This window comes from Haemaphysalis longicornis, unplaced genomic scaffold (assembly GCF_048455015.1).
Source record: "Haemaphysalis longicornis isolate Haplotype H1 unplaced genomic scaffold, Haemaphysalis longicornis Haplotype H1 scaffold_1, whole genome shotgun sequence".
Taxonomy (NCBI): domain Eukaryota; kingdom Metazoa; phylum Arthropoda; class Arachnida; order Ixodida; family Ixodidae; genus Haemaphysalis; species Haemaphysalis longicornis.
Window position 1 is genome coordinate 394,741,738 of NW_027526203.1, and position 15,531 is coordinate 394,757,268.

At 52.2% G+C, this 15,531-nt stretch overlaps 1 protein-coding gene across 1 annotated transcript in view; it reads left to right on the top strand.

Moving 5' to 3' along the window:
* The window catches only part of LOC144155319 (protein big brother-like), a 56,184-nt gene that overhangs the window by 10,530 nt on the left and 30,123 nt on the right, over positions 1 to 15,531 (top strand). Inside the window, exon 3 of the mRNA XM_077686669.1 lies at positions 2,660 to 2,755. Within this exon, the coding sequence (XP_077542795.1) occupies positions 2,660 to 2,755 (96 nt within the window). The remainder of the gene's footprint in view (positions 1 to 2,659; positions 2,756 to 15,531) is intronic.

The following is a 15,531-nucleotide window of genomic DNA, read 5'->3' on the forward strand; positions in this document are numbered from 1 at the left end:
TTAAAGAAAGAAAAAAACGCTGGTGCGGGAAAAAAAAGGCAGTGTAGTGCGTCTAAGTCATCATTTGTGCGATGGAGCGCCCACGTAAGCTGGGAGCTGGGGCGAGTGGCACGTTCACGGCAAGCGTTGCTCGCGGCGGCACCCCGGTGTTTCGGGCGTCTCCCTCTTATTAGCTGCCTCTCGCCGGGTTGCCCTAGATTAGACGATTGGAGCGCACTTCGGTGCATGCAGACTGCCCAAGATTGCGATTAGCAACTTAATCGACATTAATGGCGGGGCTGCGGCGATGTCTTCATGCGATCGACTCAGGCCGGCTGTGGTTATCGGCGCAGCCTTCGCGCCACGCGCGAACACACCCGTAGCAACAGCAGGGCTCCAAGGCCCCGAGAGCTGAGGAAACGCTCCGCGCGACGTACACTCGGCGCATGGGCTTCGGGTGTACAAGCCGTGGGGCTCAGGCCCTGTATTGATTCCAAAGCTTTCTTGCGCGGCATTATTTGCACAAGAGTGACGCTCACGTACGACTGCACGGGCTGCATATAGTTCGCGAATATGACGACAATGACGAATGTGTGTTGTAGCATGTACATTGAGTTTCGGCTGGGAGACTAAACTTTTTCAAACACTAGTGTGTGTTGTGTGTGTGTGTACATGTATGCATACACACAATGTTTGTGTGTGTGTAGCTTGGAATTGAGTAAGAGGGACTCGTTTAATGAGAAATAAAAGTCAGCCGTCAAGGACGCTAAGGAAGGCGCAGAGGATAGTTCATCTCTTTTTTTTGTGTGGAAATATAAATTTAGAAATTCTAAGAAGCGATAACGCGTCCGACACGTGCTCCGTCGATTGCGCTACACGGGGGGCTGCATTGCACTCCATTTGCTGATATATTTATGTGTATGTTTGTTTGTCGTGCGTTTGGCGTTGGTAGCCATGACGCCACTCGGATTTTTTCTTGCTTACTTACCACTTCGAAATTTCTATTTTTTTACCCTCCCATTTTTTAAAATACAGTCCAACTACAGATCGAGCATGTGTCTGGTAGACCAGACAGTTAGTGCTAGTCGTCTTACCCATTGGGCTGCGACCGTGAGTTAGTACCCGGCAGTCAAACGGCTTACTCCCTCGCCTGTAAAGGTGCGGAGTACCTTAGCACCTCCCAATGTCCGTCCGCGTCCATCCGCGCGCACACCACCACCAAGCGAAAATCAAGCGAAATTCGATTTGAGCCGTGAGTTGCAGTTTCATTTAGGGAATAATCAAGGTGCAACTCACGGCTCAAATCGAATGACGATCGGGGCGCAAACCGGATGTCACTCGTGGCGCAACTTGAATGTAATTTCGAGTCCCCGTACTCCGCACCCTCGCCGTCATCCACGGAGTGGAGATGCTGCCATTTTTTCATTATTAATTCATATCCTCTTCTACAGCAAGAATATGCTGTTGGGTGGATTTTAATGGCAAGTTTGTCAGTTACCACGTTTAAACAATATCGTTTCCACCACTATAGCAGCTGCTCAGGAAGGTATACAACAGTTTTCTGCTGTGTTATGGGAAGCGAATTTTAAAGAAAGCAGGGGTGATGCGTATCAACAACTGCATTTGTAACTTATTTCTCTCAGGGTTGCGGGGCACACTGACCAAACACGCCACTCTAGTATACCGTGCACGTAGGGGTGGATAGCAGTTTAGCTGACATTTCTCAGAAATGGCTGCGATTGATTCCTCCGGTGTAATTTGGAACTGCGCTGGTGTTGAAACCGATCGAAATTCGAGAGAGCATGGCCGCAAGCTTTCATACGTGGTCGTCAAGCTGATAGCTGCAGTCTTGCCTCGCATTTCACTTCAGCGTTTGGCACCGGTCCGTGTGAGGCTAGATTCCGTTTTTTTTTTTTTTTTAAGCTGCCTTTATTTTAACAAGTGTAAGGCGAGGTCGGACACTTTTAAAACGCGGTGTCACTTTCCGAATGCCGCCACCGCCTCCCTCCATCGGTTTTTTTTTTTTTCTTCTTCTCGGCAATTCTTGCCGCAATTGCCCTTAACTGCGGGTTTCGCTTTGCATGTGCACCGAGATGGGTGTCTTCCTCCTCGCCTTTGGTGCTCAGCTGCCCCGACGGAGGTGAGGAAGGCTTTTAAGGCTCGCGGGCGGCCCCTTTCAAGTGCCCGTCGTGCGTGCACAAACGGGAGGCCGTGTACTGCCGGCCCCCTCCGGAGCATTGTCTCCTCTGGCTCGTGGCCGCGCATCGTCCCGCACTTGCCCCAACGGGGGTCGGCTTTACTTTAGCCAGGCCGGGGCCAATTTGTCGCCGACTTAAGCCAAACAAAACCGCGCCCGTCGACCCCCGCAGCACCCAGGGGCGCACGGAGCCTGAAAGTCGGGGGCGGGCGGTCGTCTTCGGAGCCGCCTGACCGAAGATTGGCGGCCGTTTAAGAGTAGCGGCTCTATTGCCAGAGGCGCCGCCGCGTGTCATCGTTCAAAAAGACCGGCTCCCCGCTGCAAACATTTGGCGACACTGGCTGACTAGAAAGATACCCTCCGCCATTTCGGTTTCCTTTTGCGGGCCATTTGCCGCCAGTGCGTGTAGCAAAGTGCTCTCAGCGGGCCTCCCCCCCTCCGCGATATCTTCTAGTTCACACTTTGTGCTTTCTCCTTTTGCAGGCTTTCGTCGCCACGGGCACCAATCTGCAGCTTGTGTTCAGCCCGTGCCACAACGGCTACGTGGATTGCTGTGATTTCGATAAGGAGCGCGGAAAGGTCAGTGCGGCTGCATATCTTCTGCCTGCCGTTTATCTGGTGCGCCCGGTATGCGTGCACCCCCGGGCAGAGAGGGTGCTCGCCCCAACCAACCGTGTCAGCGCTCCCGAGGAGCCATCAAAGTTGCGCCCATGCTTTGCCGCTTGGCAAGCTGCAGCAGGCAGCCCTTACAAACAGGCGTCGGCTTACTCATTAGTCCACGCATGCAAAGCAAAGCGGAAGCAATTGCGTAGATAACATTTAATCATTACATTGACGTACTTGTAACTGGGTATACTGGGGCTACGGGGAAACAAGCTGTTAGATCTAAATAGTTTGTCGACGTTCAGTACATGCTTTTGCGTCATTACTTTCGCGTGGGAAAAAGATGGGGGAAGAAACTTACAAAAAATGTTCTCTTATGCAGATACATATTATAAAAAGGCAGAACAAGTGAATCGCCCTTCTTCTGCCTTTTTTGTTTACTTTGTTGAATTTACGGGTCACAGCTCCTATACAGGTGTTATACAAGGTCGTTATGCAAGTATCCTTGTCGATTGGGCTTCTGCGGACGGTTCTACTGTTTCGTCGTTTTTTTTTTTTTTTTTTCTACGCCGTATGTGTCTGTTCTACAAACGCTCGCCACCAACCGAACCACCCGTTATTTTGTTATCGAAGTTCACGGTCTGAAAGGCACTCCTAGATTTGTTGTCGTCATTAATTGCATTCCAGCTCAACTTAATTTACCATTCATCCGTTGTCTTTAACCGAATCTAAGTTCTCCGCCGTACTATAATACCCTTCGTGGTGACTCAGTTGCTAAGGCGTTGTGCTGCTGAGCACGAAGACGCGGGTTCGATGGTCGCTTTTCTGATGGAGGCGAAAAGCAAAAACGCCCGTTTGTACGAGATTTCTCCGCACGTTAAAGATCCCCAGGTGGTCAAAATTAACCCAGAGCCCTCCACTACGGCGCGCCTCATCGCCTGCGTTACGTCGGTGCGTTAAACCCTACAATCAATCAAATGAATCCGCCGTACTAATGAGGTGGGCATTTAAGTGGGGAATTAATTGCTAGATAGAAAAAATGGAACGCCTACGCCTGCGTGCATAAAGGGGAAAAAAAAAGGGGGGGGGGGTTCTGAGCTGTTGCCTACGCAAGAGAGGGGGCAGGGGAACGTACAAGGCCAGCGAGTCTACCATCAGACGATGACTCATTGCCACAAGCTATGCATGCGGCTCGCGTGGCTTCTCTTACGTGAGGCTTTTTTTGTTATTTTTAAGAATTCAGCTGCTCAGGTGGACGTCCACCAAATGGAACGTTGCGTGAAGAACCCACTGTGATGGTTGTCTCATTTGTCCTTGTACCTTTTGTACATTGACCCATGGGACCGCTTCCCACATAGCGCTCGCGGATGACCAATCTGCGATCAAAAAGGCAACGCAGGTTAATCATGACGCCCTGCGCGCGATTCCACTCGAAAAATCCCCGCATTGTATTCAAGTCGTAAAAATGTTGATTGATTGATGGTAGGGTTTAACGCGCCGACCCAACGCAGGCGATGAGGCGCGCCGTAGTGGAGGGCTCCGCATTAATTTTGACCACCTGGGGATCTTTCAACGTGCGCCGAAATCTCGTACACACGGGCGTTTTTGCTTTTCGCCTCCATCAGAAAAGCGGCCGCCGCGGCCAGGAACCGAACCCGCGACCAAGTCGTAAAATGTTGTCGTCGCTTTTGTGAAAAAATGGTATGTTGGGCTTCCCTGTTCCTGAAATTTCCTACCCCGGGCGAGCGACTGGTCATTTAGGTGCATTGGGATGAAACTGCAATACTGTTCTCGGTAGCAAAGTGACCAGCTATGATATATAGTTGCTGCCTCTTGGGTCTTCAGTCCCATTAATAGAATCCCCTCCCTCTCACAAGATTTTATTTCTGTACTGCACAGAAACCATTTTTTCTTTGCGATTAAGTGATTCATTACGGGTAGAGCGCTGTGTCCAGACTATCGACTCACGTTTGAAGCAGCGGAGTGCCTTCCAAGGAGACCGCACCGATGGCCGAGTAAACAACCAGTGTTTCCCTGAACCGCAGATAGCTGCTTGTCAACATTGCGGTCAAGTATTTTCGCGCGGCCGGTTATCTTATCCGCCACCGGCGCTGGGCTCTCTTCAGTGCTGCTTCCGCAGGGGGAAAAGTCGGCCAGTGGGCGACACAGCGCGAACATTGCCGAAACACCTTGAACGGTGCAAAAAACAAGCACTCGCGTATTACATCGGAAGCCGGCAATCGTCCTTTGTTTACCTACTAAATACACATATGCTAATATAACTGTCGTCATCGCGCAAATGTCTCTATTTTCACGTTCGTTTCCCATTAAAAGGGTTTGCGTAATTGTTGCAAATGATGTCGCGAGATGAAAGTGTTTCTGCGACTGCATGGCAACGTCTCTATTCCTCAATTTAGTTGTGGATTCCGTATTTTGTATGCAACACCCAAGAATCAAGATTTAGTTTACACTTTTTTCCATTGGACTCCAGTGCGACACCGGTACAACAACGTCCGCCTCACTATATATGCGGCACGGTACTCATAATGAAGTTTTCAAAACAAGCGCAATGGTGTGTAATACAGGCATCCTTTTCTTGCGCGACCATGACATGGCTGCCTCTGCGCATTTAATGATAAGCGGTACACCGTTTCGGTTGACCCCAGCCTCTACGCGTCTGCCATTATTATAAACGCAGTACAGTATACCACGTGTGGCTTCATCGATAGTGATCCCCTCTGGAACGCATGAGATAGGGTTTTGGTTTACCTATAGCCGAGGAGAGATCTCTTAAAATTAAAGCAGTTCCACTCGGTGTGAAAGCGGTCGGAAGTGCAGAGCAGTGATGATTAATGCCTGGTCCCAAGGAAACGTTTAGCTTACTGTTTCCTAGCGAAGCTTCTGAACTATAGTTGGTACGTTTTGGTTTCGCGTCATTAGCGAGCTTTGTAAAAGCGGGGGCAATGCGTAATTATTGCGCCTCCCCCTCACACACACATACACACGCTTCCCGCATACTCCCGGAAAGTTGATGGCGTAACATTACACGCGCGCACAAAATCATATAGCTTTCTGCTATGGAGTCCAATAGCGATCTGTTTGTAAACTCGGTCTATCGATATTGCCCAAACTGTTTCGTGGCTTTAGTGTCCCTTTAAGTTAGGCGCTTGTGTATGTACGTTACTGCCGCACCGCTATATCACCGGCGTCGTTTGGCCCGTTACACGCCAGAAGTCGCGACGGTATCTAGGAAAGGGCGTACGACACAGGATGACTCAAAATCTCCACAATTACCCGCTGCGGGGGCTGAGGCGCTGTGTTGCTGAGCACAAGGATGCGGATTTGATTCCCCCACGCGGCGGCCGCTTTTCTGGTGCAAACGAAAAGCAAAAACACCCGTGTGTACCAGATTTCGCTGTACGTTAGAGATCCCCAGGTGGTAAAAATTAATCCGGAGCCCTCCACAACGGCGCGCCTCATAACTTGTGCAGTTCCGGCGCGTTAACCCCATAATAAATAAATAAATTAATAAATAAATAAATAAATAAATAAATAAATAAATAAATAAATAAATAAATCAAATCTACACAATCGAGGAACTGCGCCTCGCCTTTTTTTTTTCGCCCAGAAAGGTCGAGCCAGACCCGCACGGCTGCGGAGAGCTTTGTTGGGCCGTCAGCACTGAAGGTCGAAGGCGGGCCTTCGCCGTATGCAGCCGAGGATGTCGGTAACGGTTGGCCAGGCGAAACGTCAGGTGCGCGTGCGCACACGATGCCAGATTGGCGGGGCGATCAATTAACCGACCATATGCTCGGCGGCGCGTTGCTCAGACGCACGGCAGAATTGCGACGTGCGGAGGCCCCCGTACAGCGGAAAAGGAAGGGACGCGAGCGACGGAGAAGCCGTATTCCGAAAAGGTGAACGGCTGACATCGGCCGCAGGGACCACAGCCATCGAAGTGTAGCACTTCCGTAAGGAACCTTTCAATCGGCGCTGCTCCCGTCAGCCGAGCCCACCTATTGCGATGGTTATCGGTGCCCCATCCGGCCGGTGACGCCCACCCGTGGGCGCCGTACACAGCCGTGGGCGCACCAATACAGTCATCAGGCCGCGGCACCCGATGACGGCAATCGCCGGGGCGCGCGTGCGCAGCAGCCAAGTGCGCTTGTGTACACAGGTCTGCGCTGCTGCAGCTGCCAAGCCGTCCGTGTCGGTGTAAAACAGCCATGAGGAAGTTCACCGGCTCACTGCACGGTCACGCTACGCTGGCGCGTCTAATGCGCGCGCTCCGCCAGAGAGCGGCACGCCAGCAGCGAGAGGTTCGCGCGCGTGCGTCGGCCCTGCAGCCGGCGCTGCTTCGCGCGCGGCTCCGCCGACCGCACTGCGACAGCGGTCAGGTCGCGCGAAGAGCCAGTCGTCCTCTGTTTACCCCGGGCCGCGAGATGGCCCACCACCGGCGCTTGCGTTCCTCCTTCGAGGTGCTGCCCTTGGCGCCTGCGACGAAAGACGGTTGCGTTCAGCTGGGCTCTGTTTGCAGACTCTCTTACAATCGCACGACGGACGAACTTCGCTTCACCTATCGCACATCGGGAATGCCGGTGCTGATGCTCAGCAGTCACTATCCACCTCCTCAGCCCTTGCCCATTCGTCGGCGGTGTGGCTTAACAGCCAAGAATTTAACATCTCACTGGCCATTATTTTGTATTGGACCTAAAAAGGCGAAGCTAGGAAAACCGGAGCAATCATTGCTGGAAGCTCGGTGTGAGCTCAAGTGCTCACGCCATCACGTGTCAGTTTTTTTACACTAGTTTTAAAGTTGTTTTTTTATCATCGCACATATACTTGCAGTGAAGCACCCTTTACAGGCGCTGTTTGGATTGGGTGGTAATGGCGCAAAACCTCGTACACGCAGCTAAAATCACCGACGCAAAAAAAGAAAAGAAATACCTAGCTGTTGTTCGCCAGGATATATACTCTTCACAAAACAGATACGTGACCTGCGTGCGTACACACTTGTTGGCATCACCAGCCTCACTCTGATTCACTCAATGGCTATCGCATAAGGTGCATGCGTGGCGCGTTCGTGCGTAGCTTTTGCCGCCGCCGCCGCCGCCGGCCCGGTTCCCCCCGAGGCTGGGAGAGTTCTCTGAACGGGGTTACGAGGAAGCGGCGGGCGCCCTTCGGCTGCGGCCCTGCTCGGCGGACTTCGCGCGAAGACGAGCCGCGGCGCCTGGCGGCAGCCACGCGCCAGCCTGACCCCTGGCCGCCTCCGCCCACGCGCCAGCCCAACCCGGCTGCTCCGTCCGTTTTAATTGTAGGCCGCTCCCCACTGTATCTCCACTGTGCCCGGCCGCGGCATTCTTCGCCGCCGCGAGGCGAAAAGGAGAGCCGCTCCTTTTGCGGCAGCATTGTCGGCACCTCCTCCGCGCATTCCAGCGTAGTCCGAGCGACGCGTAACGAACACTGCGGCTGCTCCGAGAATCTGCGGCCGATCGTGCTACATGGCAAACACGCCGTATGCCTACCAGCTGCCAAGTGCGAAGGGCTAAACCAAACCGGACGGGCGGCAATAAAATGTAGGCAGTGGATTAATTTGGCACGATTACTCCGCGGTTGGGAAGGCCTGTTTGTGTTCGTAGCGAAAGGACAGCAGTGTAAATCGACGAAGACACGAAAAAAAGAAAGAGACAGGCGGACCCAACACTGTCACTGTCTGCCCCATTTTTTTTTTCGCACCTTCGTTAACGTGCGCTGCTTTCCGTTCAATACTGATAGAATATTGGGACTGCAGAAAATTTGGTGTCTATTTGAGACATTGTTCGAACCCGTCAACGCATATTTATTTTACGATACGCTTATAAAAATTTCATGAGGCGTCCCCGAGGGGCCTTTAGCTATAAGAAATGATCTCGCGTGTTGGCATCAGAGGTGTGCTAGAACTGCGCGGGGTGAGGTGATGGTAAGAGTAGAATTTGCTCTCCGTACAACCCCACCCGCGATGCGTACGCGGGGCGGAATGGAAAGGAGTGCTCGCACTCGAGTCACCAAAGCAGTGCGGCGAGAGCGGGTCAGCAACCGGCGCGCGCGCCTCCAGAGTGCGGTGGCCCGGCCGTGGTGCTGCCCCCCGCTGATGAATGCCCCGGCCATTAGCCACTCGTCTACCCCAAAATTATCCACCGTTAGACCATCCTCCGTCTTCGTGGCTTTGTGGGCCAGTCGTACGAGTTGCCGTTTGCGGTTCGAACTGCTTCGCCGCGTGCTGCCCCGCGAGTCTGTTTCAAGAGACGTGTAATTTCGGGGGAAGAAGAAAAACAGCGAAAAGCGACGCTTTCTTCGGTGCGCGCCGCGGAGGGTGCGGTTCCGGACACACCTTCTCCGCGGCGTGTTCCTCAAGTCGCCAGACAAAGCCCCTCGACCGCAAACACTTACAGCTCCTCACGAGCGAAGTTAGCCAGCAGCTCGCCCGTGCGTGTCCCCTTCGAGAGTCGGCGGCCGCACGCGCCGATTGCTAACCACTGTTTGACAAAGTAGCGTATATGCACACGCGGGCGTCATCGACTGCCGCACTCCACGTATTTTTTCGCTATACGGTGTGTGTCCGTAAGCGGTGGGGAGTACTTCGCCGGAACACCTTTGTGCGGGTTTGTGGACCGAACGGATCATGTTGCTTGTGTGTCAACTCACCGCCCGGCCTTGGAGCGGTGGCGCGCAAGTGTTGTTGGCATTGGGCACGGCCCACGTCCAAGGATCCCTGCCTGCCCCCTCCATCCTTATTTTCTCAGCCACCTGGCCGATGTTTAAATTTATGCTATAAATATTGGGCGCTAACATGCCACCGCGTGCATATTACCTAGATGCCGAGGTTGGGCTTATAGCGGTGTGTGGCTTATGAGCCTTTCTACCTCGCCTGTTGCATTTTTTTTTTCACAAACACCCGGGGATGCACGGTGAAATGTCAGTCTTTATGCACGCACCTTATTTTCATATTACGCCGGCTACTAAAGCATGTACCGACACTTTTTCTTGTTGTGAAACGCCAGAAGCTGCATACCGAGACTTCCATCACATGTCACTGCGAATATCTGAGAAAGAACTGTAGTCAATCAAATGACAAGCACCGCACTAACGATTTGAGCAGGACAAGTAACCACCAATTTTTTGAAGATGTATACATTTTTATCAAAATATTGTAATCATTGATATCAGCATTTCTCAAGCTGAATATCGGCAAACAAAAATAAGCCCACTCAGCTATGTATCACCGATTGTCCTCGCCATGTTCCAAAAGTGCTCGGTTTGGAGGCCTGTCCATTCTACAGCAAGTTTATTCTCGTCTGCCGAAAAAATATATGCGTGCTGGCCTTCCTTTTACAGCTTATGGTTTGTCTGCGCGTTTGATCTGAAGCGAAATGCCCGCCTTTTCGGCGCGTTTCATGCGTTCTATTTTGGCCCACGAACGCATTTATAAACTTTCTTTTTATTTTAGAGACAATTTACAATGGGTCGCACACCCTGTTGTGCCCAAGGATGGGCGATACCATGCTGCATGATCACGGGGGTGGAGAAGGGGGGTGGGCGGGGCATCTATAGAGCTTTTCCCCCCATCGGGGGGGGGGGGGGTAAGGAGAACTATATTAGACACGAAAACATTTAACAAATACAGACTGATGCAAAAGTGTCACATTTCTTTGGTCTTTTTCAAAAAATTTCAATGAGGATACGCTTCGAAATTGCAAATTACATTTCCGACGTAAGAAGATTTCTCCTAAAAATTGGCGCCGCACCTGAAAGGTCTCTTCTCTGTACAAAATAAATGTCGTGTTTCGAGCATGGATCTTCGTTCTGCTCGCAGAGTTAAAGATCCCACCACTCTCCGAATGATATTTCGTGGCCACAGAGCAGTCGGCATTGCAGTGAAGCTAAATCGCCAGCTGGGATGTAGCTGGGATATACAGTTGTCTCACTTGTTGCATTTGGCAATGGCTCCCGCTTCGAACTCCGAATTGCAATATAGAGGTAACAAGGTTTTTACAAGGTCTATGGCTAGAATCCAGCAGATTATCTTCGGCAGCAGAGTGATGTAGACAAGATACGCACGCGAGCGCAGCGCCGCCTGCCTTGCGGAGCCCACTCAAATATAGGGGTTCGTAAAACTCATTTTCAGCGCATAGAGAAAAAATTCATAGAAAACTAAAAGAAGTCCCACGGCCTTCATATTTTAATATGACTGCTCCTATTTCTTTCGGAAGTTGTTTGTGTTTAGACTTTTTGTGTTTAGACGTGCATTTGTTTAGACGTGAAGCCGAATTTGCATGTATCGTAGTGAGCTTGGATTTAGTTTATTTATTTATTTATTTATTTATTTATTTATTAGCAATACCCTCAAGGCCAATGGCATTATAGAGGGCAGCTGGCTTCTCCACATTTAGTGCACAGTGAAGCACGTCCATGTACGGAGAGAGATTAATTTCAAAAAAATGGCTCTAACTGTCGTGTTACCGGAAGTATCCCGAAACAAATTAGGTTAATTAGCCGCAAAGACAACTGTACCATTAAGCATCACAGCTTTGCTGGTCATTCTTATTTACAGTGTGGAAGGGCACTAATTTTTTTTTTTTTGGTTTCGCCACTAATATAACTATTTGGTGGTGGACGTTAAATTAAATAAAAAGTAAGAAATGTGATTTAAGAAGATAGTAAGCAAATATGTTTATTCAACATTTTACCTCCTGAATTACTCGAGCAATGTTGAATGTGGTGAATCAGAACCAACTGTCGTGTAAATGTTGCGCTTTGGCAAGCAACTGCCACTTCCGTGCACTTTCAGGTTGCGACGGAAGCTAAAACACCGATGCAGGGACGACAGCTGTACACCTTCCCGCCCCAATTTCCTCGTTAAGCTTTCTTGTGTCGCATTGGCCCATCTCCTCCGTAGTTGTTTTATTGCGAACTTATACGTGTGGATAGGTCATGTGGGAAATATTATTTTTCTGGGCCTTGGGAGCTTCCGGCAGTGCTACAGCTGAAACAGTGTGTGTACGTCACAGTATATGTCTAAAGGATGAATAAAGTTAAACATGGGCAATGCGCCTGGCGCACTATTGCGTTACCTCTGCACGCAGTATAGAAGGCAGTCTTGACATGGTTCCCGTTCGGATGCAAAGCGCGGGGGTCAGAGCTGTCCAAGAAACTGCTTGTGCTATGGCACTTGATTAATGAAGTACTTAGTGCGTCGATTTCGGCAGGCTGGAGTGCGCACCCGCACTTTTTTTTTTTCAGTTTATTCCTAAAAGGCGAAGCACACGCATCCGTTTCTTCGGAGTATCGATTCACTGATCTTTTTTCATGGGTGCGAGATTGACTTGGAGCTACCCGCTACCCCAACAGCCTCCCTCATCGCACAACTCCTCGCTTCGTATCGCGTTAATGATAAGGACTTTTTCGTAACAAAATTTTCAGCACAATGTAAAGACGTAAGAAAAGGAGAAGCTCTCTGGGCAATGATTTTTACCAAACATTTTACCAATAGAGGAAGTATAGGTCTTGCGAATGAATACGTCTGTACAGGGGAACAAGTGCGTCGGGCTGTCCGTTTCAGGAAATCATTGAAGTCAGAAGGTGCCAAAAACCAAGCCGAGGTGCACAGGTGCTTTCCCTTTGGAGGTTCATCAAAGGGCGAGGACAATGCAGGCTTGACAGATCTTCCTGGACGGGCTCTCCTCACAAAATAAGGACGGCATGCTCATCCGCAATTCTTTTGCTTTCCCGAAAGAGCAGGGCGGGGGCTCGACTACGCTGTTCAAGCAGGTAAAGCCGCGGCGAAAAGAAGGCACCACCAAAAAGCAGTCCGGGTAGCGGCATTCTTTGCGCTCGTAGGAACAAGCAGTAAAGCGGGCGACTGAGCACCCAGAGTGCTCGTAAATGCGCAGTGAGCTCGAAAGGCAGGGCTGCAATACCGACGCTACTATACTAACACGCGGTGGCGCAGAACAAACACGTTTTGCTTTGTGTAAAATATGGCCACGCGCTGAACGGAAAACTAGCTTGTACAACAAACTCAGCAAGTACGTGGGGCCAGGCCGATGTCTTCTTATTTCTTTGCAAAAGGGCAGCAAAGGGCGCCTATGCTCTTTTGTGACGCTCTCGTCAGAAGCGGAACAGTTTGTGCGTGCATGTGTGTGTTCATTCTTGGCGCCCACCGGACCGGCTAGCCGGAGCCACTGAAACGTGAATATTACGGCGAAGTGAACCTGTCTTCATGCATGATGTCACTGTTCGAAGTTGGCAGTGGATAAATAACATAAACCAAACACACCCACACACGTACACGCGCGAAGTACATCGAACACATACTATCGAAGAAAGCGCCGTACGCACGCGGGAGTGTCCAAAAGCGGCTGAATGCAGTGATTCGAAATTGGCTCTGGGCGGCTCACGCCGGGCTGGCGAGTATTAACCGGCCGCGCCGCGTTCTTTCTGCCCCTGGGTGATGGCGGTGCGCAGCTCCGAGCCGTGGCGCGCAATTCGCCTCTCGAGGCGGTGCGCGGAACACAAACAGGCCCGCTTCGTTTGGCCTGCTGTTTGCGGAGCGTCGTAAAATGGCGGAGATAATGACGGTCCTGGCAATGCACACGCCTGAATCATTCAGGGAACCTGATTGACAGCGGGACGTGAAAGGACGGAGGCGATCTATAATTTGACCTTCGGCAAGCGTCGCTCCCCGATTCGCGGCCCGACGGGAAGGACATCAGGCGAGCGGCAGCGAGCAGCAACACAAAGGATTTGCACAGCCAGGCGCAGAGAGGAGCGGCCGCCGGTTTTAGTTTGCAGAGCTGACTTGTGCGCATCGGGAGCGCGGGACATACCGCAGTTGAGCCAGCCGCTTCGCCCATAAAGCAAGTCGAAGAACTGTGTCACGATTGCTGCCTGCGAGATCAATGATCGCCGCCGTCGCACCTGAATCACCGCGATGGACCATTTTGTGCCAGATAGGTGTAACGCGCCGATATTTGCACAGCGAATGTTATTCAGGACCGTAGGAAGCCACTCGTGGCGTCAGAGCGTGATCAACTGCCTGCCGCGCAGATGTGCACATGCAGGTTCCGGTCAAAGCCGCCATATGCCGATCGGCTGCCCGTGCGGGCCATTTTGGCGGCGGGCACTTTCACAGGAGCATGACGGGTGGTGTCGGTTCGCGCGTCGTCTCTGCCGCGGAGCACATCGGCGCTCCAAAAGGGTGCCGCGCGCCCGGCGTTCCAGCAGGCGCGGATGGGCGCCCGGAGAAGAAAAGGGCCCACTTTCGAGCCCCGCAATTAGATTCGCCACGAGTTGCGCAGAGGAGCGCGAAATGGCCGCGCGTCCCGAGCGCGCCACCGCGTGAGAAATGCCGCCGCCGGAGAGGAGCGGCCGAGACACAACAGGAAGCGTCGTCCGCTGCTGGGTTTGTCGCGCGCGCGGCCTGGGATCGGAACACGCCGGAAGCGCGCCTGACGCTCTTCCGTTGCCGGTCGCCGTGTGAACGGGACTCGGAGCTTCCCGAATGCGCGCTGGAAAGCGCGTACGCGGAAACAGCATCTGCATGCGTGCGCCGGTTCGGCCATTGTCTGCACTGATACCGTGATGGTGGGATTACACGCGGGGGAACAAAGCAGATCACTACGCCCGTCCAGTTACATCACCCCTGTCGCAGGTTGGCTTTCACATAACGCCGCTCGGCCTACAATTGCGATTTCAAGCTCGGCGTGAATGCATGCGCTGTGAAGACAGCAATATATCTGGTCCGGGCGTCTATTCTCTTCACAACAACACCCGTGCATAGAATGTCTGACAGATACATCCAGCTGCTTTAAAGTTGGGGTCGCGTGTAATCACGTGCTTTTCTAAACAGCTTTCACCAATAATGTTTGTCCAGCACCTTCCAACGGCGAAATTGCTGGCTGTTGGCCCAAAGAGAAGGGACGAGATGGCGCTTTTTCCTCCGCCCGCTGTTTCCTTCCTTCGTTCTTTTTTGTAGGTGATGGCTGCTGTAGATCCTCTCGCAGTCCCACTGCGCACCGAACAGAGGCTATTGCCGACGGGTCTTTCTCGAGAAGCCCGGGATGGTTGTCCGAACTGGCGAGCAACGCTGCCCCCTCATTACACGGGCCTTCTTCGGCCGTTTTGTTTCTCTCTTCGGGGACGACTGCCGCTGTCTTTCGCTTTGTCTTAAACAGCGTTTAAGGTTTTCTTTGCGCGATCCCCGCCCTGTCTGCAGGGTGCACGCCGCGTCAAAGTCGCATTGCGAACAGTAGCGTGCTTTGTTCGCGCTGTAGCTGGTACTTTCCAAGGTCTAAAAGTAAAAGGAAAGGCTGGCGACCTTCCGTCCGATAGCTGCACTCTGTCCGGAGCCTGTAAGCTGTACGCGGCGGACTTTACTCTATGGCGTCGACAGGGCAACGGCATAAACGCTTCTCTGTCCCCATCTAAACACACGCCGTGTTTGGGCGCGCGCTTCCGTTCCGTGCACGTATACTACCTGTTTTGTCGCGGTTCGTGGCGAGGCTGAAGGCGGCGCTCGTTACCCCGCGTGCACCACGTACGCGCGATACTGGGTATTCGAGCTGGAGGAGAAAATGATCCCGGCGGCGGCGGAGTTGGGGCAGAAAGCCGCCGCTCGTCCGCAGCGATCCGGCCGGCCACATTAGAGCCCCACGCACGGCGAGGTGCACGTCCTTCGCCGGGCAGATTTGATCCGCGCATGACCGCTTAAGAGC